Genomic DNA, 26883 nt, shown 5'->3' on the forward strand with positions numbered 1-26883 from the left:
AAAAATGGCGAATCTATACAGGAAGTTCGAAAGAATAACTTTCGTTTTTGAAAATTCAATTGCATCCCGAGTATTCTCAAATTCAAATATGGGTTAGGTGTCCCAAATGTCAACGTCAGATCCTTGGGGTTTGTATTATTATTAGATTCCATGCCTTCCTCTTAATCAAGTGCTGAACATGATGAATTCTTCAGAAGACCTTTGTTTCCAATATTTTACGTCATTTCTCACACTTGATTATAGAATTTCTATGTAAACAATATAATGCAATTTACTTAACCAACAATCTAAGAAATTTCTAATAATGCAGAAAGGAATACATCCAGGTACCTCCTGAGAATTATATTATTAGTAAATCAATAGTACACAAATATGAAAACAACAAGCATTTAACAATAATCTTTAATGAATAACTTAATTCTACAAGTTCGAAATTCGACCTAAATACCTTTTCACACAGCAACTACTTCGGGTTCAGGTGATGGTGATGAAGATGATGAAGAAGATGATGACGAGGATGAGAATATTGTTATTGGAATTTCGTCTTTCATACCATCAGCATCAGTGAGTTGTTCGACATCAACATCGCTCATACCACGTTTCCATGGAATTTCTAACCTCAAATTCTCACTTCTCAATTGCACCAGCCATTTGTCATGGATCATTTTTGCCACTTCGAATGTATCACCAACTGCCTTCGTCGGATAGACCTTCCTATCCACCCCGAATGGACTTTCGATATCCTTAAATACTTTGTGCCTAAAAGCAGTCTCACTAAAACGTCCACCCTCGTCCATAGCCTGCTGCATTGTGTCCAAAAATAACTTCCATCTGGGCATGTGGAAATCAGCCATCATGCCAGCCCACTGCTTAGTTGCATAGTCCAGGATTCTGGCATTCGGTCCCCATGTGGTTATTTGATTGCGAGCATTTATCTCCAAAAGAATCTCTTCGAGAGGAGTCCATGCCAATCGTTTGGCACTTGCCAGCCACCTGCCGAGCAAGAATTTTTCATGCGTTGCCAACACTTTGTCCATGTCGTAGAGTATGTCAATCATGCAAGTAGTCAACCAGCGAAACCGCCTCGAGTCACCCTCTCGGTAGGCTTCCATCAAGTTAACGTAGGTTCTGTCACCCGCCAGCTGGAGGAATTGTCGTGTTATATCTACCAGGTCGTGGTGCCACAACGGCGATGCATTGGATAAGTTTGCATGCAACATTTGTTCGAAGGCCAACTGCACCAAGGTGGTGTTGTACCATACCCAGGGTGCGAGGTTAGTGGCCGGCCTGCGGGCCACCACGTATTTGCCGCGAATTTTCAACACTCCCCTATAAGAGTACACTGACCTTTTGAGGTGCAACCATGCACTTTGTAAATGATCCGATTCAACTCCATACCGGGCTGTAACAAACATGCGGAACCACTGGTCCAAGTCGAAATCATCCTTCACCCAGGCCCGCTCCAGAGCCAGAGAGTACATAACATAGTTTTGATCGATTCCTTCCGGAGCTATTCCAACTCCCACCATAGTTGAGTTGTCCATGGTGCGGGCGAGTCGAGGCCTAGTATTTACAATGCCTGCAGAGCCGTGCATTCCCAGAGTCCCCCCAAAATTATGCAGCATACACCAGATGAACGGCTGGCCGTAGTACGAGTGCGTTCGTTCATACTGCGGAAACTGTTCACTCTGAAGGTCGAGCACAAGTAAATGGCCTTTCGGAACTGCTGTCAAAAATGCCTCTATCAGCTCGCCTTGCCAAAATGGATTCTTCACAAACATCCATCCTTGGAGGAGCCACACTGCTGACGCATCAATTGCAGACATTGCTTCGTAAATATTCGCAGCGGTTTGCTTGAGATATGCTGCCTCGGACTTGGCCGGTTGAATTTCATTAAACGGGTCACTGAAGTAGATGTGATCGGAGCCATATGCGCCGATGACGGCTCGCAGAAATCGCTGTCCAATTTCGCGGAAGAGCGGTCGATTGGGGTCGGCAAACAGAGGGCAACATAAGTTGTCCGGAAAGCGATTCCATCGTTCTACCTGCTCGAACGTCGTATTCGGGTAGATCCGTGCCATTGCCTTGGGCAGATGGCCCGCAAACGCGGGCAGAGCCACTGTAATTCCAAGGTTCCGCTGAGCTTTGATGATTTCCTTTTGCAAAAGTAATTGCATTCGCTGATAGGTGGGGGTAAGTGGACCAGCCCAGCCACGTATGTTTCCCATTCGCTGCCTACTCGCTCCACATGCACATAAACAGAAAGAGGCCAAATGATAAACATACACAACATCAACAAATAACGGTAAAAGGGGTGAAATCAATTATCATCATTCATTACTCACTATACTCAACTCACAGTTGCAATCGCAATCGCAACTCATACCCATACTCACCAAGCAAGGAATGCAGGGCCAGCAAAATGCTCGTAGATTTCGTCGTCGGTGAGGCCATACTCTTTGTAGAGGTCCGTCCAAATTTGCTCCTGGACGGGGGCAATTGTAAGCGATATACCCATTAGAGCCATCCAGTCGATATGACGTCTCCAATCTATCCATGACCACCAGGCAAAGCTGTAGCTCCATGTACAAACATTTTGATAGTAGATGAATGCACTTTGCGATTGCGAGGTGATTCCATCATTCGGGGATGGGGCTGGCAATTCGGATGGAATGTGCTCTAATTGATTACCCGACCATGATACATCCGCATCGAGGTAGTACTTCAGGTAATGATGGAATCCTTTTGTAGCGGAAATACCATCTGAAGCAAGGATACGTATGTTTCTGTTTCTGTTGCTATTGCTGTTGTTGCTACTGTTGCCGTTGCTATTTCTGTTTCTGTTCGTGGAAGATTGGTGAAGCTGTAAGTAAAGTTATGTTTGGTGATACATAATCTTTTATTGCTCGCAAGAGTTATTCGAGGCTCTGAGTTTGAGCTCCCAGGATCAAGGGCGGCAAAGGGTTGCGGAAGAGGTTTTTTAAGGATCAAGAAAGGTTTTTTGGGGAAAGCGAAATTGCTTTGATTGAAATGAAATGGAGTTTGCACTTACCTACACATTCATTATAATAGCATCGTATCATATTTTTGAAGAAGCATTAATACGGAATACCGAATCGTATTGGATTGAATTAAATCGAATGGAATCGTGGATTGGTGGGATACCCTATTTTTGGAATATGCATTTTAAGGGAGAAATTATTAATTTTCAGAGCGGAATCAAGATATTTTGGGAAATGGGTTGAGCGTGCTGAATGGTCAACACTTAACACTGATCTGTGTTGAAATTATTTATTTTTGAAGTTCTGAGAAATATAATTACGTTGCTATGTGTTTTTTATATTCATTTTTGATTTAAGTGCAGAAGCATTGAAGTGAAGATTTACACTTGCATTTTTTTTTCTGCTCTCATTTGGAAATTTGGAAAAAAAAGGAAACGATGGTAATTTCATTCAGGTCAGGGTTCTTCACCTAAATTTGATATAAAACTATGCCAAAGGAAAACAGAAAAAAAACCTAGATTAAAAAAAAAATTAATTGATGAAAAGAACTCGAGGCTCTTCACTTTCCTCGAATTGTTATTATTTTCACTGGGTCCATGTGATTTTTAAGCTACTACCTAATGTAACTATAATATTTCAGAACTTTTTTTAACCTCCTATAGGTAAGGTAATCGGTCGGAGTTTGAAAGTCACTAGGATTTGAAAGCTATTATTTTTCTTTGTTTTTATAAGACTTGATTGTAAAACTATTATTAGTTTTTTGTTGTTTTCGCAGGTTTTGTGTAAAAAAAGTTGTCACTTGTTGTCATAAGTTAAATTTCAATCTGTGTTTTGTTTCTGAGATTTTTAGTCCAAAAATAAGGATGAGTCAATCCATTTTTACAAAAATGGGTCAAACACAAAAGAAGGGGTTGGTAGAGGTGTGTACTGTGAAAGACTGAAATTGAGTCTCTCATTCCGCCTTCCCAATCATTGTAGCGTGTGCAAGGCGGAACTTTTGACGATAAAAGAAGTCATCAAAATCTGATTTCCGTATTCTTCTCATAGCCAGGCCGCTATCAAATTTCTGGACTCTGTCTGTACAACCTCTTTAACAATCCATAACTGTCGATCATCTCTAATGGAGATGGCGCAACAGTTTAATATTCACCTTTGCTGGGTGCCGGGCCATAGAGACATTCCAGGTAACTCTAAGGCAGATGAACTCGCCAGGAACCGAACAGTACAGCCCATCCTACCACGTTTGGCAAGTACTGGTACTGGCATACCAATCGCTACTTGTAAACTGCTGTTAATGCAAGACGCTGTGAGGAGGGCAGGCACCAGGTGGAACAACATCAATATGTGTCAAGTCTCAAAAAACATCTGGCCAACACTGGATTTAAAACGTTCAAGGTGCTTGCTCTCTCTAAGCAGATCGCATATAAGCTCGATAACAGGTGTCATAACCGGACACTGTCTAATAGGAAAGCACGCCACGAGACTAGGCGTATTCTCACATGACTTTTGCTGTATACACGAGGAAGAGAAAGAAACGGTTCTTCATCTTCTCTGCACATGCCCTGCTCTAGCTCGAAAACGCAAGAATTACCTAGGAGAATTCTTCTTTAATGATCGAAACGATCTAAATCATAAAGGTTTAATCAGCCTCTCACGTTTCGTTAGGGCCTCAAGCTGGTTCCATTGAGCTTAGGAGGAAGCCTCAAGATTCATGTGGTATCACAATGGGCCATTAAACTGGCCTAAGTGTGTCCGTTTCCATCTTGAACAGTCACTATAACCTAACCTACTTAACCTAAAAATCTTTTATTTCGAATCTTAAAACCTTTAAACATCGAGAAATGTCAAAATTTTCAATTTGACAAATCGGACCCATTACAATAATTTCCTATGGGAAGTTAAAAAACACTGATTGAAATTTTTTATATCAAGAGATATTTTTGGTGAAAATTGTTCACTTTTATTTTTCAATTGAATCTCTATAAACCTTTTATTTAAATTTTACGGACCTTGAAACAACGATTAAATGTATACATTTTGTATTCCAATAACTGGGCCGATTAAAACACAAGAGCGTTGAGATCAGTATATTTTTAGTATAGGATCTCAAAAATCGTTGGTCCCCTTAAAAACTTTGAGTTTGTATTATTTTTTGATTCGTTCAGAAGTGATTTATATGTCTTTTTGAATAATTTGCTATTTGGCGGTTGTCACTTTTGAAGTTGTTATCTTTTAACATTAGACAAGTACAAGTTGCTAAAATATAAAATTCACGACTGGGTCGCACGAGCTTGTTCCTATTTTCAAAGATTCTGTTTAAAGTACCTATATAAGATTTAAAATTATACGTGTTAAATGAGTTTGTCTTCGAAGATATACGAGTAGATGCTATTTGACTTGTCAACAAAACCGCCCGTTTCATCCCAAGACACAACTCATCCTAGGAAAGCTCATCCCGGAAATGAAAAATACTTGTAAGCATACTTAACGAAAACAATTGTGTATTCCACTAGTTTGTTCAAAGCTTTTTCCTTTGGATAGCTTTATTTTAATTTAATATAAGAAGAAAAAGGATGGAAAGTAAATTATCTGAAGATAAGAAAGAGGAAGAACATGTATGTATGTTTTAATTGTAAAGCGATCGCCTATTGGTTGTGTAGTTAGACAGGTGTCTAAAACGAATAAACAATAGTTCATTGACGTGCTCAGCCATGTTTATGATAATAATGAAGGAATGTTAGTTAGTAGGTGGAATTTACTGACTACAATTCAATTACATTCGCTCTTTTCTACAAGTTTTAAGCGCAGTTTATTTTTTTAGTGAAATTTTAAAAGAAACAAGCATACGAACAAGTACAAGAAATTGCTATTCATGTGTTGTTTACAGTCAGTATACATACGTTGAAAAAGTGATTCTAATAGAAAACACATATTCTCTTTTTGGCCCTTATTTGTAAATAAAGGGTGATTTTTTTGAGGTTAGGATTTTCATGCATTAGTATTTGACAGATCACGCGGGATTTCAGACATGGTGTCAAAGAGAAAGATGCTCAGTATGCTTTGACATTTCATCATGAATAGACTTACTAACGAGCAACGCTTGCAAATCATTGAATTTTATTATCAAAATCAGTGTTCGGTTCGAAATGTGTTTCGCGCTTTACGTCCGATTTATGGTCTACATAATCGACCAAGTGAGCAAACAATTAATGCGATTGTGACCAAGTTTCGCACTCAGTTTACTTTATTGGACATTAAACCAAACACACGAATGCGTACAGTGCGTACAGAAGAGAATATTGCGTCTGTTTCTGAGAGTGTTGCTGAAGACCGTGAAACGTCGATTCGTCGCCGTTCGCAGCAATTGGGTTTGTGTTATTCGACCACATGGAAGATTTTACGCAAAGATCTTGGTGTAAAACCGTATAAAATACAGCTCGTGCAAGAACTGAAGCCGAACGGTCTGCCACAACGTCGAATTTTCAGTGAATGGGCCCTAGAAAAGTTGGCAGAAAAATCCGCTTTTTTATCGACAAATTTTGTTCAGCGATGAGGCTCATTTCTGGTTGAATGGCTACGTTAATAAGCAAAGTTGCCGCATTTGGAGTGAAGAGCAACCAGAAACCGTTCAAGAACTGCCCATGCATCCCGAAAAATGCACTGTTTGGTGTGGTTTGTACGCTGGTGGAATCATTGGACCGTATTTTTTCAAAGATGCTGTTGGACGCAACGTTACGGTGAATGGCGATCGCTATCGTTCAATGCTAACCAACTTTTTGTTGCCAAAAATGGAAGAACTGAACTTGGTTGACATGTGGTTTCAACAAGATGGCGCTACATGCCACACAGCTCGCGATTCTATGGCCATTTTGAGGGAAAACTTCGGAGAACAATTCATCTCAAGAAATGGACCGGTAAGTTGGCCACCAAGATCATGCGATTTGACGCCTTTAGACTTTTTTGTGGGGCTACGTCAAGTCTAAAGTCTACACAAATAAGCCAGCAACTATTCCAGCTTTGAAAGACAACATTTCCGAAGAAATTCGGGCTATTCCGGCCGAAATGCTCGAAAAAGTTACCCAAAATTGGACTTTCCGAATGGACCACCTAAGACGCAGCCGCGGTCAACATTTAAATGAAATTATCTTTAAAAAGTAAATGTCATGGACCAATCTAACGTTTCAAATAAAGAATCGATGAGATTTTGCAAATTTTATGCGTTTTTTTTTTTTTTAAATTTTCATGCTCTTAAAAAATAACCGTTTATTTGGAAAACCCTATAGACGTTATGGCTACCCTTAACATGTATAATGATAAAACACGAGTATTAGTTAAAGAGGAAAGGATTTAAGAATAGATCCCGGTAAACAATGATCTTAAGGTTTTTAATATTAAATGAGAGGAAACAAATAATTGGGTTGCAATGCTCAACATTCTTGATTTTTGGTTAGAAACTTAAATAATCTCAATTCTTGAACCTAAAATTAAGCTCAAGGCTAATTCGATGGGCATTCCTGGAAGTATTATAGCACTTAAGTAAAGGAATACAAGCCGTTGGTCAGCAAGGTTTTTTTCCTGGTAATAAAATAACACTTTCCAATGGGTTTTGATGGCCTTAATTCAAATCTGACTTTAAAATTAATTTTTTACCCCAGGTTTTTGAGACATTGCTTTCTTAAGGTAAGTTTTTTCTCAATAAAATCTGTGATGGTCTTAAAAATCTATAATCCTCATCTTCAATACCCGGTTGAAACTTTTTTCTTGTAATGAATCTATTGTCTAAACAATTCTATTACCTACAAAAATAATATTGAAAAATTATATTTTCAAAACTTGGGGAAATAGTCAAAATTTAAGTTAAGATTTGAAATCAGCTGCAAAAATTAGGTCCAAAACGTATTTTGAAAAACTATAATATTATCAAATTCAAGGTTTTCTCAAAACTTGATATAAAGTCAAAAAAAAAATATTCATTACTTATGATAATTTTCAAAAACTAAGTAAATCTTAACTTAACCTTAAAACCTGTGATTTTGGTTGTTTTTAGCATTATAAAAGGAGCAAATTTTAAAAACCTGATATGATAGAAAAAAATTACAAGTGAGATTTGAATTTGACAACAGCAAATTTTATTAAGTCGACCAGTATAGTCTTTCTTTCTTCAAAACGATTCAAAGGAATGGCTCCCTCATTGCTACGGAAGCCATACTGGAGCTATCTATAAACCTTTTGCTCTTAAGCTGAAAAATGGTCAATATTACAAAGATCTTGAAAAGAAGTTACTTAAGTGCAATTGGACGATATTATCAGAGGAAAAGGAAGATTCACCTTTATTAGGGAAAAACTGGACAAATATTACTGTAAGGTAGGACAGGTGGAAAAATGTAAGCAGACCTTCGTGAACACTAGTGTGAAAAATGGGTTGCGGTCAAAACACTACATGGATCATAAAGCTGTAGTCAAAACACTGTACGTCAAAACTCATTCTTCCAAAATTCAGTTTGAAGAAAATTCTGTGTATTCGAAGTTCTGTAGGAAAAAAATCTGTATTTTAAAATTTTCCTCCACAAAATTTCACACAATTCACAATTCATTCTTACTTACTTCCTTTGTGAATTGAGAGACAGAAATTTCTCCAGAAATCGAATCATAAAAATTCGGTGATAATCTGATATTTCTGACAGCAAAAGTGTCGGAGATGCTGTATTATGACATTCACGCCCATGTTCGGAATTTCGATCGAAAGTGAATTAAAATCACTTTTCAATTTCACGTGAAATGAAATTGAATGTTCTTCAATCAGACCGATTTCGAAAATTTCGAAATTGGTTCGAACTGTCAGAATTGAAGGATCATCCATTTCTATTTTGTCTCTGAAGTAAAATGTTTGCTGTTTTGAAGATGGATGCAGTATTATTGGCAATTTTAAGTGAAAAAAGGAAGCAGAATTTAAAACCAATTTTGCCAGACAAATTTATTGGACTAAATATATTGGATTTACCTGACACAGTGTAAGTGTGTGAAAATTATGTCAAATTGTTCTGATAGTGTAAATTCTTGTAATTTATACGTTCTGAAGGAAATAGAACCTTTTATAAAACCTTCATCGATTCCTTCAATACAAAAACTTGCTGCAACCCTCCAATTCCTAGCAGAAGGAAGCTATTAAAGATCAATTCACAGAAATACAAAATGTGATTTAAATGTTTTACAAAAATGGAACAAACCGAAATACAGAACATCCATTTGCATCTTCGAAAATGCAATTCACGATAACGAATTGTGGAACACCCAAATTCACTTTCGCAAAGTGTATTCACAATAAGTGAAAATCACAACATGGGCATCAGTACAGTATACAATATTCCAAGTATACAGAGTTTTGAAACTTCGCGCCGTTAATTCACAAATTCACAAATTCATCATAATGTCAATATGAAAATGTATAAATGATAAAAATTCCATTCTTAATTTTTAGAATTTGCGAGTTTATGCGGAATTTTTGGATCGTTTACACTTTAAGTCTCTATCTTGCCTTATAGTAAATTGAAACCATTTTCTATTAGATAATACTTACTTGAAAACTTCGTATCGGCAAACTTTTGTCGATTTCAATTTCAAACAAATGGGCGTGTTTTGGAATCAATCGCATTAAAACTTCTTCGGCAGCATTTTTTTGAACCTCCGCCGATGTATCCGGTAAACTATTTCGCACCAGGTCTTCAAATGCTTAAAAAAAACAATTATGCAATTATTATAATTTTAACACCTTACTGTTGTGTAAATAATTTTATTTCATTATTTATTGTATCTTACGTATTTGATAACTCAAAGTCATATCAAAACACAGCCATGCCCCCAGCAACCACACCTTCCACATTGTTTATAAACAAATTATAATATTAGTTGTTTTATTTATCTTCTTTCAATTTAATTTTTTTTTTTCTTTTGTTTAAACTATTTTTAGTCTAAGCTTGAAATCAAATTTCATTGCCACCGATGATGATGATGATGATGCAGTTGAATCTAAAAAAATAGCAAGACTGAAACTTAAATTGACCGCTCATTCGTAGCAGAGTCCAAGTCCGGTAGAGAAGTTCAGAATGTGTTTCATTTATTTGTAAACAAAAGATCGCTTAAGCGTTCAATATACCGAGAACGCCAAACGAATCATGGGCGGCTCCTCATGGAGCCGAAAGTGGCACTTGATCTCCCAAAAACTCTGCTTGAACCTCTAATGTTCTTTATTAATAACTTTTCACTCATGGCTTTTGATGGACAATTTTAAAGTCCTCCCCTTCTGATTCCAGAGCCCTTAATTTGAATACAGTGCACCTTCTCTTCAAAACTTTAAATAAGTATTTTTAATTTATGTTTCATTTGTCCCCGTCTGAAAAAAATCTGAGGGCGCATGTGATACAAATACATAACTCATATACAGATAAGACCGAAAACCAAGATAGGCATCGTTCGTTATATTGGACAACAATGGAAACTACTGCATTTGCTTCTCAGTTGAAAATATGCGTTTGTTTAGGTCCAACAATAAATCGAAATCGGGGAAAAAATTTCCGCCTGATAATAAGTTAGATAGGTTTAATCAGCATCACTATCTATGTCAAGTGTAAGCGAAATAAAAGATACAAGTTGAAGCTGAATGTGAATCTATACAATGTCTTATTCTCTTTATTGCACTTTACTTTTGTTTATAATTTAGATTGAACTTTTGCTCTCTTAAGAGGGCTTCAATGCAGGGATGGTTTGGAGGAGGTTTATTTGTTGTGGAAATTTAAATTGTTCAAAATAGATATAAGATGATATTAATTTAATTACTGTTTCAATTTAAAACTTGAGAAAAGTATATTCAATTAAAAATAGACATTTCATTTAGGAATACCGAAGAAGATTGGTACATACACTGAGGACATCATTATTAACAAGCGACAAAAAGTCATGAAAAAGTCTAAAGGGCCCTTACGACCATGCCATGAAACGGCTAGCATAAAATATCGATTGTATCTTGAGTTACGTGACACGTAGCGCCATCTTGTTGAAACCATATATCTTCGGTGTCCATATCATCCAATACAGGAGACAAGAAGTGATCATCGACTTCTAAACGGTGATTTTTTAAGAGCTTGAGAACTTTAAAAAAAAAAAAAACGCATAAAATTTGCAAAATCTCATCGATTCTTTATTTGAAACGTTAGATTGGTCCATGACATTTACTTTTTGAAGATAATTTTATTTAAATGTTGACCGCGGCTGCGTCTTAGGTGGTCCATTCGGAAAGTCCAATTTTGGGTAACTTTTTCGAGCATTTCGGCCGGAATAGCCCGAATTTCTTCGGAAATGTTGTCTTCCAAAGCTGGAATAGTTGCTGGCTTATTTGTGTAGACTTTAGACTTGACGTAGCCCCACAAAAAATAGTCTAAAGGCGTCAAATCGCATGATCTTGGTGGCCAACTTACCGGTCCATTCCTTGAGATGAATTGTTCTCCGAGGTTTTCCCTCAAAATGGCCATAGAATCGCGAGCTGTGTGGCATGTAGCGCCATCTTGTTGAAACCACATGTCAACCAAGTTCAGTTCTTCCATTTTTGGCAACAAAAAGTTTGTTAGCATTGAACGATAGCGATCGCCATTCACCGTAACGTTGCGTCCAACAGCATCTTTGAAAAAATACGGTCCAATGATTCCACCAGCGTACAAACCACACCAAACAGTGCATTTTTCGGGATGCATGGGCAGTTCTTGAACGGCTTCTGGTTGCTCTTCATTCCAAATGCGGCAATTTTGCTTATTTACGTAGCCATTCAACCAGAAATGAGCCTCATCGCTGAACAAAATTTGTCGATAAAAAAGCGGATTTTCTGCCAACTTTTCTAGGGCCCATTCACTGAAAATTCGACGTTGTGGCAGATCGTTCGGCTTCAGTTCTAGCACGAGCTGTATTTTATATGGTTTTACACCAAAATCTTTGCGTAAAATCTTCCATGTGGTCGAATAACACAAACCCAATTGCTGCGAACGGCGACGAATCGACATTTCACGGTCTTCAGCAACACTCTCAGAAACAGACGCAATATTCTCTTCTGTACGCACTGTACGCATTCGTGTGGTTGGTTTAATGTCCAATAAAGTAAACTGAGTGCGAAACTTGGTCACAATCGCATTAATTGTTTGCTCACTTGGTCGATTATGTAGACCATAAATCGGACGTAAAGCGCGAAACACATTTCGAACCGAACACTGATTTTGGTAATAAAATTCAATGATTTGCAAGCGTTGCTCGTTAGTAAGTCTATTGATGATGAAATGTCAAAGCATACTGAGCATCTTTCTCTTTAACACCATGTCTGAAATCCCGCGTGATCTGTCAAATACTAATGCATGAAAATCCTAACCTCAAAAAAATCACCCTTTACAATTTACAATCCAATTGGCGAACAACCAACGTTTGGTTTCAACTCCTGGATCCGTTGGATTTTGTATGGCTGCAGTCCCAAATCACGCCTCGAAATGCGCCATGCTGTGGTCTTTGACAGGCCAAGTTTTTTAGAGCGAGGTGGAATTGACTGTTTCGGATTCCGCTAGACACTTTCACGATATTTTCGGTAGATCTTGCGTTTCATTGACGTATAGTTATTGGTTGATTGTTCACTGAACCGTTGGACACAAATTTGGCCAGCAAACGTTAAAAGTGAGATCTCATCTCACTTTTATTTAAAAAGAGAATCTTTTAGAAATGTTCAATAATTTGTAAAATAAGTGGGAGTGAGATAACCCTCAAAATAAATGACATGTAGAAAGTCCAAAGTGTTAAAAAAGCAACCACTCACGTTGATTGACACCTAACTGACAGCTTTCAAGATGTGTAAAAGGAACCAAAAGTATTTAATAAGAATTCTGACTACAAAATGAATACAGAAAAATAACTAAATTATTGACTGTTTAAGGTTCCAAACACTTAAATTAAAGGTGGGAAAAATACAATTTTATATTTTCGATGGACTATTGCCTTATTACTTACTTACTTTGGTTGGTGCTACAGCGCATTGTGCTCCTGGGCCTCAAGTAATAACTTTCACCAGCTTACTCGATCTCTAGGTTGCTGCCTTCAGTTTTGAATACCAAGTTGACGTGCGTTCGTCTCAACTTGATCACTCCATTGGAGATGAGGCCTGCCTATGCTTCTTGTTCCTTCAGGCTTGGCGTTGAATACCTTACTGGCTGGAACTTCGATGTTCATTCGCTCGACATGCGTTAGCCATCTTAAGCGTTTTACACGCAGTTATTTGACCATTGGCAAGTCGTTGTGCAGCCTTATTACTCAACTGCTTACTTAGGCCAAAGAAACAGCGATCTTCGCACTGATATCATTCGCAGAATTAACGGCAGTGCCCAGATGAACAATTTTGTTTACCACCCTGAAGTTGTACCTGTCAATTGTAACATGACTGCGCATCACCTTGTCGAAGTCTACTGGTGGTTTCGAAGGTTTCTATCGAGTCTCTTCCAATTTTGACGCAGCAACGAGCATTTCCCAGCGGCGTCTTGGTAAGTTGTATCAGTTTGGTAGGGATACCAAAACTCAACATGGCACGGTGTAGTTCGTTCCTGTCTACACTGTCATAAGCTGCTTTAAAATCGATGAAAAGATGGTGTGTTTCGATGTTATGTTCTTGGGTCTTTTCCAGGGTTTGGCGTAGAGTGAAAATTTGGTCGATGGTAGATTTTCCAAGCCTGAAGCCACACTGGTAAGGGCCAATTAGTTCGTCAGTAAATGGCTTCAGGTATTGTCATAATTCGCTGGACAAGATCTTGTACGCAATGTTTAAAAGGCCAATGCCACTGTTCTTGGCGCAGAGAAAGCGGTCAACTTTTTTATGGATCGGGTAGATTGTGCTTAAGTTCTACTCGTCGGCATGCTTTCTTCCGACCAAATTTTAGTAACTAGCTGGTGCATGTTCCTTTCCATATCTGCTCTAGCGTACTTAAAAAGCTTCGCCTCCAGACCGTCATCACCGGCCGCTTTGTTCGACTTCAGCCTGGTGATGGCTAGTTTGAGCTCACTCTGGTCGAGTGGGTGGAACTCTAGATCGTCAACCAAATTGATTTGACTTGGCTGCTAGCTGGCGGAATCGCTGACTTCATCACCATTAAGCAGCTGGTGGAAATGATCTCTCCAGATTTTCAGCATTGACTGCGTCTCGACTACGGTATTCCCCTCCTTATCTCTACAGGCTCCAGGGCGACTAGTTAATACCGTTGTTTCCTTTTTGACTCTTCTATAAAAGCTCCGCACCTCTTCCCTGTTAAAACATCCCTGAATCTCCATGACTTCACGCTGCCCATGGGCTATTTTCTTTCTTCTGAGCAAGCGGTTCTCATCCCTTCTTTTGTCGACGCAGAGCTGGCGACATGCCTTCGTTTTGGCTTTGTTTTCCTGAGCATATTCAGAGTCAAACCAGGGGTTTCTTGGTGGCGGCTGAGAAACCTAGCACCTCTTCTGCAGCATTCCTGATGGATTGTTTGCAAGACTGACAGTTGGTCTCTGGGCACATCTCGTCTATTGTAGGGTTTCTCGTAAGCTCTAGGGATACTCGGTCGGCAATGGCATTGGCGGTATCCTCCTTCTACAGTCTTTCAACGTTGCATCTTCTCCTCGAGGTTGTTGTTCGCCTAAGAGCTTCCATAAATAGTCGTACGGGCAATTTAGCACCAACTAGGTAGTGGTCGGAATCTATTTTGCCTGATCTGTACGTACGAACAGAGTATGCTAGAGTAGTTTCTTCTGTCAATAGCAACATGATCGATTTGGTTGCATGTTCGATCATCGGGGGACCGCCAAGTACCTTTGTAGATATCTGGGCAAGGAAATCTGGTGCTACTCAACACCATATTTTTCTCAGCTAGGAAGCCGATAAGCCTGAGTCCATTTCCAGATGTGATGTCGTGTAGGCTATGTCTTCCGATTGACCTACCAAAGATGCCTTCTTTACCAATTTTGGCGTTAAAATCTCCCAGGAGAATTTTAACATCGTTTTGGGACATTGCTATGTTTTGACGAGAAGCTCATAGAATTCTTCTTTGGTATTGTCATCCTTGTCTTCCGTCGGGGCATGCACGCTCATAAGGCTCAGGTGGTGAAACTTGGCCTTAATGCAGATTGTCGTCACTCTTTCGCTTACTTCCCGAAAGCTTAAAACTCTTTGCCTTAGTTTCCCTCTGACAGCAAAACCACATCGAAATAAGCGCTTCCTCCCATCGAGTAGACACTTCCCATAGTAGAAATCACAGCCTTCAATCTTCCTACTGCCTGGCCCATTCCATCACATATTCTGGAGGACTGTCACATCAGCTTTGATTTTGGCGAGGGCATCGGAAAGCTCCTCTACTTTGAGTGGTCGGTTGAGTGTTCGCACATTCCATGTACCTACAAGTAAATCGTTGTCCGTTTTTCGTTTATCCGAGGCTATTACCTGTGTTTTCATCACTCTTTAAAATTTTCTTTCATGGCCGGCTTGTGATGCCTTCGCATGACTGAGATCGTTAGAGCTGGTTCTTCAAATAGATATTTGGTCTTTTGCTCCTACTTCCTGAGAAGGTAACTCAGGTGACATAGCTCTGGTTACGATGGATCCAACGTTCGTCCTTAGTTCACCTTTCGGCTTTCCAGCGGGCACCAATATGATGTGACGGTACGCACCACCTATGGCCTCATTAGTAAGAAGAAATATTATTGAACACTGTGCTTCGACTGGTTTTGTAGAAGTGGATTCTGTCACTACAATTTCTAAAGATTTTCTTTATAGTTTCAGGTTGTAGCTTACGGGTTGCTTGGATATATCAGCCTTAAATGCTTATGTTGTTTATATAATATCTTCTTTCCGAAAAATCTGAACTAATCTATACTACAGCATTACAATTTCTTCTTAAGCAACAAGAACTAGTTTAAGGATATAGAACTTATTTCAAAGGAGATCTATGCTTCCCTCTATGAGGAACTTTAGTTAAAGTACACAACTTTGTCGAACTCTAAAAGTCTGAAAAATAATTTCCCAGTCAGGATGTCCTGTTGTAAATAACTTATTTCTTGGAGTTAAAATAAAATTCAAATTCCGTAACATGTGCCAAAAACACCGACAATCTTTGATTTGACAAACTAAATTTGTAACCACCTTTACATCGCATTTACATTCATACTCTTTTACTACAGGAGAAATCCCTTTTGAATTTTTATTTGTATATCTAATCCTTTTTATCCTTTACTTACATCTACAATACTTCTAGAGGTATAGATATATAGGATGCCTTCTAGAGGTGTAGATGTAGGATTTGAAAATTCTAAGTCAATTTAAAATTGACGAAGAATTGCACCATCAAATTGTAAGCCAGCAATAACCTTCTATTACTCCGTTGTCAATCCTTAAATTAAATGACTGCACACAAGTAATAATCTTGTATAAGTAAACTAGATGACACCATCAAATAACCATATCTCTCTCAGCTCAGATACTCGTATAGCCCCGGCAGCAGTTAGAGCACCACCTTCATTTCATATGCTTATCGTCATGATGGTCTGGGGGATATACTGATGTGGTCCAACCATCTCATCATATACGGTTGCAAAAACCACCTCGCCCTTAAACCCATGTAACACCAACCAATACCCAAAAAATAAGGAAGGAATCTCGTTCATAGGGTAGGGTAAGGTTATGGCAAATCCCAATCTTGCCTCAGTATCTATACGAAGAACGATTTTCTTTTAGATACTTCCATCAGAATAACCGACCGACGAAATATTCAAAAGACATCGTCAAGAGCAACACACATGATGGCTAAGGGTAGGGTATTGGCCGGTATACTCGGGACGGACACACATATGAGGAAGCAAAATGTAGCCTTTTTAGCCCCATAACCAAAAACGAAAACGAAAACCAAGACATTCAGGAATGAGATTCCAACCAATTCAAAAGATGCCTTTCTTTTTGGGACAAGGGCGAGAACAAGCGGCGAGGTGACGAGTAACGAGAAGTGTGATTGTGTGGCATGAAGTTATGCTAAACCGCATCCCTAACAGACGATTCCAAACATCGTTTTGATAGTCCCTAATCGACAAGTCAACTGGACACAAATATTTAGGAACTAACTACTCTCTTGTTCGAACCCGGTCTTCCCTTTGGATTTCATATACAAGTATACGTCTTGAATTTTCCATTTCCATCGAATAGGCAAGGGCCTGAAGGGGTGTTATGTTCTGCGGGGATTGGAATACGTAATGGTCGGCTACCTGATGGTTATAATGTAATACAAAAGAGATTGCAAACAGTGTTTTCTGTGCGTTCTTTGCGGGGATGGGTATGAGATATAGGTATTAGGTACTCCCAGTGCCCTGGATATACAGGCTTGTGGTGTATCCCTGAGTTCCCTTGGGATCATCAGAAATAAACGTCAGGGGGTTAATTTTCATCTTTTGTTTTGATATTATGAAAAATATACTTTTGGGGATACACATATTTCTGGAATTTTGATGTCCATACTTTAAGTCCAGGGATAAACTGGGATATGTTGTGTTTTTGATTTGTTGAATATAATATAAGGACTTGATGGTTTTACTTTATGTGATCAAACCATCAGAGAGCACATAGGTAAGGTCTATTGTCCTGTTGCCTTAAACAGAAAAAGAAGAGTGAGAAACTTACATCGTACATAATGGATTTTTGGAAACTATGGGAACCAAAGCAACAGGATGTTAATATTTTTGATGGTGATGACGGATAAAGCTTAGAGAGCTCAAACCTACACAACCCAACCCCGTTATGCGGGTTAAAATATCATATTTTGTATATATGTAATTTAAGCTACATTGAAATCGGTGTAAATTAGAAACTTTTAGGATATTCTCTTTTGCTTCGTTTTTCAATAAATGACGTACTTGTATGCCCTAAGGGCTTAAGGAAAAGAAAAGAAAAACTGATAGAGTTTTGAAAAATTGTGACAATTAACATAGTTTTTAGATACTAGTAGAAATTATTGTAAGGTTCATAGTACCTTGGGGACAATGTGTTAGGATGAAATAGTGAAAGATTTCAAAAGACAATCTCTTGGTTGAACTTAAGTCAATTAAAATGTATCAGAAGTTATAATTTAAGGAAACACTTGCGACTGTAATTACATTTGGAGTCAAGATGACAAGATAACTTTGGCACAGATTTGTTGAACCTTTCGAAAGAAAATTTATTTCCCATATATTATTTGAAATAAAGGGGTCTACACAAAGTTCTGTGGAACGGCTTGTGTTAGAAGTATTTCAAGGTTATGGTTAGAATGGAAGCAAGAATTGTGATTTTGATTATTCCTATTTCCTATTTTTTTTTTTGAAAATCCCACATTTTAATAAATTGTTAGTTTGCACATTTTCAGACACAAACACTTCTAACGTTGATGATTGAACTTTTAAAGATTGTCTCCATGTGTTTTAATGTTGTAACAATGATTTAAGATCTCCTTTTCCAAAAATCGAGTATTCAAAAAGTGGTTTAAGTCAAACCATATTTTCCCCAAAGGGGTGCTAACTTCACGCAATCAAGTCTTTTGGCTTCTGGTTTCGAAACCCATCTACTGTCACCGAGAGAACTCATTAGGTCTACAAATTTTGACTTAAAAAGAAGTATTCCTTAGGCTAGGCGCGCACATCAAACTTTTAGTTTCGAAACTGCTTGGTTTCTAAACTGAGCACTATAGACTTATATGAGAGTTTTTTTTTTTTTTTTTTTTTTTTCAAATTCATTTTTATTTATTCAATCTTAAACCTATCTTAAAGCTAGACAAAAATTCATAAAACTAGCCTAATTATCCATATCTTACAACTAACTTATTGGTCCCATACGGACACTCTAAGCTAAACTATAACACTAATTACTAATGCCTTTCGGCCTTAAGATCTATTTTACTTCAATTAAAATTTTATTTGTTTTGTTTTTATTAGAAAATTTTGAAAAAACTAATATCAATAAACTTTTTTTATTTATTTTTACTTACAAACTACTTAACATAAGGTCCTTAAATAAAACTTAAAAACTAACTTAAACTACCTATTCTACCTATAAACTACTTAAAACTAGAACAACCACAGCAGCAAATCTAACGTTTTTTGTTTTTATATTTTACTGTCTTTTTTGTATGGTTTTTTTTTTTTTAATTTTTTTTTTATTCCATGTTTTTTTTTTTCTTTGTTTTTTTTTGTTTTTATTTTTTTTTTTGTTTTTTTTTTTTTTATTTTTATTTTTTAATTTTTTTTTTGTATTTTTTTTGTGCCACCATGCCTATTCTACTTAAAACTAAACCCTAAAACTATAAAAGAAGTATGTAAGCCGGCCAAGGCTTAAAAACCCCATCCCGACTACCCACTATCAAGTGCCGATTGAAGCCACCAAAACTGGTTCTCCTGCTTCACCCTATCAGTTCGGTCCCGTTCGGACACAGCCCTACTGAACCGAAGGAGCTCTGCTCCACCTTGTGCCATGACGTCCCGATTGTACAGGAGTCGCCTATCCACGGTTCTTCGTCTGACGTGGTAGATTAACGGAACTTCCAATCTATCCTGTATCAGACCGCATTTGTCTAAAAAGAGGAATGCCTCTGGTGGAATGAACCCGCTCAAGCGTGCACTTTCAAAATACTCGTCGTTCGGATAGAACGCCCCGAAAATTAAATTGTTGGTCGAAGACATAGCTCTTGCAATGTGAACTCGAACGAGTTTTATCACGAAATTGTCAATTCTGTTGATTCGAGCCCCGTTGTATAGGACCTCGTTGGAATAGTAATGCACATAAGAAGATTCGGCTGTTCGATATAAGCCGGTACAGCGTCGTAAACACTGCCGCTCGAACACCCGAAACTTCTCCATCTGGGAAGGGGCAACGTTGAACCACACAGGACAACCATAAACGATCATTGGCCGTATGAGGGCCATGTAGCAAATTACCTTCACTCTGGGGTCAAGCCGACTGCTAAAAAACAGTCGTTTCGTCAGAGCGAAGGCTCCTCTGGCCCTGGTCAGAGCAGCATTTATATGTCTGTCGAAATATAAATACTGATCTAACCAGATACCGAGGTACTTCACTACACTTCTGCTCGCCAATGGCTGCCCGTGAAGATCAACAACGATGACCATCTTGCGCCAATTCTTACACGTATCCCTCGTGGCCCTAGCCAACGGAGTCCGGAACAGAATTGTCTCTGACTTCTGGACATTTATTTTCAGTTTCCAGTCGTCGCAATATCGCTGAATCTTGTCGAAATCACGCTGCAAGAGAATTCTAATAACCTCAACCTTTCGGGCCGTTCTGTACGCAATTAGATCGTCGGCGTACGCAATTGCCTTTGTAAGACTACCTATCAGATCGCTGGTGTAAATGCTGAAGAGAATCGGCGAATTCACCGCTCCCTGTTGAAGACCATTTTTAATTGCGAATGTTGTAGTAGAAGTTACATTGCCACTTTTGACAACAAACTTTCTACCGTTAAGCATATCATAAAGTATATACAACAATGGCTTGCTTATGCCAAGCCTGCTCAGTTTTAGGTAAAGACCCTCTAACCATACGGTGTCAAAGGCCTTTTCCAAATCAACCAGAACAGCACCTGTGCATTGTTGTTTTGATTTATTCCATTGGATATCAGAAACGAGTTTAGACGCAGCATGAATTGTGTCATGACCCGCCTTGAACCCGAACTGTTTATCCGGAATTATTTTGTTGTCCGCAGCCCACTTAGTCAGAGCCCTATTAATGATCTTTTCGAAAACTTTGCTGATGCTCGGAAGAAGACTTATCGACCGAAGATTTGACGGGTTGGAGTTGTCCTTTCCCTTTTTTGGGAGAGGATGAACCACAGCGGTCTTCCAATGCACTGGATAATATGCATTATTCAGTGCATTATTGAAGAGCGTGGTGTATATGTCAATTGCTTCCATCGGTAAATGTCTTAGTACAACGTTGGATATACCATCGACACCTGCTGACTTTTTGTTTTTTATTGAATTGAAGATGAGCTGAAGCTCAACCTTCGTCACTAACAAGGGACTTGGTCCCGTTTGCTCGGCGATTATGGCATTTGCCAAGGAATCGTCATTGAACCGCATGAAACCGCGGTTCTCAGATCGCCATTGTGTCATATCATTTCGAAGGTAAAAGTGATTAAGTAGGGCTCTGTTTTCCAGGTCGTGGTTGGGGCGAATGCTAACATTCACCTTGTACACTTGCTGGAAAGCAGCTCCCACCGCCTCCACTTTTTCCTTCGGATCTTCAATTATATAAAAGTCATCGTCAAAGATGGCTTCTTCTGGATCTATTTGCGCTGTCATGAGTACGTCTCTGTTTTCTTCGGTTCTTTGGAGTTTCAGACTCGGAAGGTCATTGTCGTTCTTTTTTCTGAATATTTTGTTGATTTTAGGGAACATACTAGGGTCGCTCGAATTAACTGACCGGATCTTGCGGTCCCAGTACTTGTTAATTGATAGCCTGTAGTTCTCCTTAATCAACAGATTGACATTTTTTATTGACGACTTCAGTGTCCTAACCTCCAAGTCGTGTGGGTCTGTAAGTCGTCTGTACAAGTTTTTGAGTCTTGTCAGTAAGCCACTCTTGTGCTTTCGCAGTGCGTCGATTGTCGCGTTTCTGTAAGCGTCCATTTGGTCCCGTTCTCTGTACTTTGGGATTGTCCGTTCCATCGTTCGTTTTATTGTTTCGTCCATCTGTTGTAAATGTTGGTCAATTTCTGTATTTGTCAGGTTTCTGTTGTTTGGTGGGGCTATGTCACTCGAACGAAGTTCTCTCGCTAAGGCGTTGGTGAAACGAGGCCAACGCATCTTACTGTAATTGTAAGAGTGCGTTGCAACGTATTCCTCCAACTCCACGCGTTCGTTCGGAATCTGCATTACAGCCGCCAGTCCGCAGTGATCACTGTCGTACTCGACTGTCTGTAAGCAGTTTCGAGGGTGATTACCCACTTTGTCTGTGACTGTCAGTCTAGTGTCGTACAGCAAAAGATCCAGAAAGGAGCCGCTTCTTGGATACGATGGCTTTTCGGTAGCCAGCAGGTCGACGCCATATTCAACGCTGTAAAGATTCATCAAATTAAAAAGATGATTACCTCTCGGATTACTATGTTGATTTCCCCAATCTTCATGTTTTGCGTTCAAATCACCGGCCAAGATGAAATAGTTTTCTTCCAAGCTCAGTTTCAGTTCCCTAAAAAGAATATCGAGTTCTGAAGCAAAGTGAGAAACCTGCGGAGCTCCAGCCGCATAAGCCGCAATCATATACATCCGCTTCCCTTGAGTGAGAGAGATGCATACAACGCAAACTTCTAGCGTCTTGAGCTTTCGCAATTCATTGTTGTATATGACTTTATAATTAATGCCTTTTCGTATAAAGAGAGCGACACCACCCCCTTGAGTGGAGTCGGGCCGGTCTCTTCTTACGATATTGTAATTTTTATGAGTCAATTTGTGTTTGTGGTTTAGCTTAGTTTCGCTAGCCATAAACACATCGGGACTGTAGTCTGTCAACAATTGGAACATATTGGCTCTTCGTTCAATCCTAATCAGTGAATTTACATTCACAGCTAGGACTTTAAGGCGCGTCTCCGGCAGTGCGCCCATTATGATCTAAATTGCGCCAGGCCAGGCAACAAAGAGTAGAGATGATCTACCCTTTTGCCTTGCTCCTTTATCTGACTTTGCAGTCCTGTTAGTTGACCTTGAATGCTCAACAACAAGGCTACAATGTCAGGCTGCACCTCTGGTGCCTTAGGCACAGGGGCCTTTGGGGCAACCGTTGGTGGAGCCTGTCTCGTGTTCCCATTCCCTGACACCATTTGGGCGTAGGAAAATTTGGGATCTACGAATTTTTGTGTTGGAGCCTGTCGACTAACTGTTCGACTTTTTTCGGCTTTTTGACTGGCCTGTTTCTGTTTCATTTGTTGGACCTTAGGGCAACCCCTATAGTTAGCCGGGTGCCCTTGGTTTCCACAAAGGACACACTTGAGCAGGGTCAAATCCTCAACCCGCTCATTCCCCAGCTTGCACTCTCCTTCTTTGTGGGTTTCTCCGCACCTCACACAACGCAACTGCATATTGCAGTTGGCATTGGCATGGCCAAACCTCTGGCACTTCGTACATTGTAGAATGTCGTCGTGCCTTTTTAATGTCTCCCAGCGTACAGCTTGATTGTCGAGAGTTGTGATTCTCTCGACACTATTCAAACTGCTTTGGGGCGATAATGTTACGAGGAACATTGGCAGCTTATAACCCCCTCGTCTTGACTTCACCGTAGTGAAAGGCTTGACCCCGATAAAATCGAGATCGTCACTGGCTTTTTGGCGGAGCTCAGCTAAGAGCTCCTCCGGTTCCGTGCAGGAACTTATGCCCTTCAGAAGGACCGTCTTAAACTTTTCACTTTTTGGCGTGTAGCTGAAGAACTCAGCTGTGGCCTCTTTTAACAATTCTTTCACAAGCTTGTATTCGGCCAGTGAGAAGCACTGGACCGAATAATTCTTTTCTTTTTCGCTTAAGAGTTTAATTAAAAATTTGCCCTTAGTGGCCGACTTACATACCTGTTTTATGTCGTCCAGGTCAACTCTATGAGTTCTTATCGGTGGTATTTTTTCTTTCTTGGGCTGTGGTTGTTTCTGTTGTTGCTGCTGCTGTTTCTGCTGCTGTTGCTGCTGCTGCTGCTGTTGTTTCTGCTGCTGCTGTTTCTGCTGCTGCTGTTTCTGCTCCTGTTGTTGCTGCTCCAATGCTTTAGTTGAGGTCGATGGGCCCTCAACATTTGGGCCTGTCACTGCTGAAGGCGGTTTTTTCTTTTGCTCCGCTCCTGTGTTTTTGGTAGCGGGCTTGGTTTGTGGTTGGTTTTGCTGCTGTGGTTGTTGTTGCTGTTGTTTTTGCTGCAGTTGTTTTTGCTGCAGTTGTTTTTGTTGCCGTTGAGCTGCCTCTTGTTGTCGGCGCGCCTCTTGTTTTAATTTTAACTGGCTGAGGAGGGGCTCCATTTCCTCCTTGAGCTTTCTGAGGTTTTCCTCGAATTGGCTTATTTGTGCTTGTTTGGCTTGCAGGGCCTTTACAAGCGTTGTCTCCTCTTGGAGGTCCGCCTCTACCTCCAAAGCCTTCGTTGTCGGCGGGACTGGCTCTGGCTCCGATATGATTAAATGCATATTCGGAGACCTGAAGAGCCCCTCTCCACCTTCGGAAACATACTCTGTTTTCTCAGACTCGGCGTAGTCTGAGAACTCACTCTCGGTGGTAATTCCTCCCTTACCACCTTCCATTTCTCTCCTCATATCCCGCCGCTTAGCAGAGTTGGCCCTCTCCACTTTATTTGGGCTATGTTTTTTGATTTTTCTTTTTTTGTTGGTTGTTATTTTCATCCATTGGTCAGTTGCCTGACCTGATGTTGTTGCAGTTGCTTGCGGTACCGCTGCTGGCACCACCGCAACATCGAACGATGTGTTGGCAGAGGTATCTTTCGATACCCCCGCTTTCTTCTCCTTAACCATTTGCTTCTCTTCCCAACTAATAAAGTCCACAATTTCTCGGTTGTGAAAAAAAGCAATTAATTTTTTGGTAGACTCCGACTGGGACTCGAACCCACGACCCTTGGATCTGCCTTCGGACGCCACCTCCACTAAGCTATCGATTGTTAATTTCTTTGGTGGCAAACTGCCAACTTTACTTTTTAAATATAACTTGCACTAATTTAACTTTGAAATAAAATATGAAATACACTTCTTTACACTTTGGAAGTCAAAGAACGACTGACTTATATGAGAGTCCGCGCACATGCAGAAACCATTCTGTCGCCCATTCGAGCAACTTTTTAGTTTGTGTTTTGACACAAACTAGACGATCAGTGTTTATATCGATAAATAACCAAAGGCTGCGGGCTCAGATGGTATACCCGCAGAATTCTACAGATATGGTACAGATACTCTTGTTGTATCTCTAACAGCAGTATTCTACCAGGTCTTAGAGGGAGTATCCATCCCAAACGAGTTCAGCGATGCCTTGATTTTCCCAATCCACAAGAAGGGAAGCACAGAAAATCCGGAAAACTACAGAGGAATGTCGTTTAGAACTCTTCATATAAGATATTTACTTCGATTCTGCTCAGCCGTTGAAATGAATGGATACATTCTAATAATCTGCTCCGCGAGTTCCAAGCTGGCTTCAGATCGGCATACTACACCGTCGATCACATTTTTGTACTCCGCTCGATTGCTGACTCGTTTCTATCTAGAAATAAGAATCTATTTGCGTTCTTCGTGGATTTAAAAGCTGTTTTCGACACCGTGGATCGCAATAACCTATTTTACAAGCTTTACCAGTTAGGAATGTCGCTTGAGTTCGGTACAGTATTGGAAAAATATAAGACTACCAAAGGATCAGTGTGAAATCAGGAGTTAGTCAGGGCTGTGCACTCAGGCCAAGCTTGTTTGCTTTGTTTGTTTGATGATATCGTCGAAGCATTACCAGCGGGAATCCAGTACGAAGGCGTTAACTTTAAAGCTCTTCTTTTCGCTGACGACATTGTCCTACTCGTTTATACGCAGTCCCTTCAGTTAATGATAAATAAGCTGGCTGAATATTGTAAAAGGTGGAACCTAGTGGTAAACTTAAGTAAATCCGAAGTGATGGTTTTTAAGAATGGCGGAGGAAGATCGGATGCAAGTGAGCAATGGCACTATAATGGTGAAAGGTTAGAGTTGGTGAAATAATACAAAAATGTAGGAGTCTGGTTTACTAAGAACTTGAGCATGGGAAAAGTTGTTAAGGCGAAAACGTAGCATTCAAGCAATGTTTGATTAATAAGGAAATTACGCATTCCAGTAAATTCAGGTGTTCGAAGCTGTATCGGAATCAGTTATGTTTTATGCAGCGAAAACTTGGGGAGTTCGAAAATATGAAAAATTGGAAAAACTGCTTAGATTTAACATTTAACGGACTTTCCACCTGCCTTCGAGTACGCCAAACTACATGATCATATTGGAATCGGGTCTATCCTCAAGGCTCTGGATATGCCAAGTTATCGTCTTCCAAAAAAAGTAGTTCTTCAAACAATCCAATCCCGAAGTGAATGGTTTAAAGACTGGTTAGAACTTGCCGAGCAGGTGGATGTTGACCTAAACTATAGTAACCTCTCCTCTTTGAAACTAACTTTTTATCGTCTAATAGCTCGCCTGGATGAAGCCTCAAGATAACAATACACGCAGCAAGATAAAAGCTCACTGCACCACAAGATATACAGTACACTAAACTACAATCTCCATGAAAGAAACTACTTCCACTACAAATATACCATCGACAAAATTTCGTGCATGTTCCGGCTAAGAGGAGAACTCCTTAATCTCAACTACATTCCTCACCGCGATGACTTATAGATTTTATGCAACCTGTGCAACTTGAATGTGCTCGAGGATGTTTTCCATTTTGTTGGGCGATGGGCGACACCAAGTAGAGTGGGACTCTTAACCACTTAAACCACCTCTTCATCAGGACCAATCTTGAAAGATTGACTTCAGATTTTTCTTTCTTAACTTTGTACAATCACTTTGGGGTTAGGTTAGGTTATAGTGGCTGTCCAAGATGGAAACGGACACAATTAGGCCAGTTTAATGGCCCATTGTGATACCACATGAATTTTGAGGCTTCCTCCTAAGCTCAATGAAACCAGCTTGAGTCCCTTACGAAACGTGAGAGGCTGATTATACCGATATGATTTAGATCGTTTAGATCGTTAAAGAAGAACTCTCCTAGGTAATTCTTGCGTTTTCGAGCTAGAGCAGGGCATATACAGAGAAGGTGAAGAACTGTTTCTTCC

General features: G+C 39.6%; 1 protein-coding gene across 1 annotated transcript; it reads right to left on the reverse strand.

The window, feature by feature from the left end:
* Nucleotides 1-386: 386 nt before the first annotated feature.
* LOC129950697 (alpha-N-acetylglucosaminidase) lies at nt 387-24562 on the reverse strand. Its single transcript, XM_056062619.1, has 5 exons — nt 24164-24562; nt 17210-17297; nt 9580-9731; nt 2397-2863; nt 387-2235 (listed from the first exon to the last, which is right to left on the reverse strand). The coding sequence occupies exons 1-5, from the start codon at nt 24560-24562 to the stop codon at nt 453-455; spliced, it is 2889 nt and encodes a 962-aa protein (XP_055918594.1). The 3' UTR covers nt 387-452.
* Between the last annotated feature and the right edge of the window lie 2321 nt (nt 24563-26883).

Source organism: Eupeodes corollae, chromosome 3, assembly GCF_945859685.1.
Source record: "Eupeodes corollae chromosome 3, idEupCoro1.1, whole genome shotgun sequence".
Classification (NCBI taxonomy): domain Eukaryota; kingdom Metazoa; phylum Arthropoda; class Insecta; order Diptera; family Syrphidae; genus Eupeodes; species Eupeodes corollae.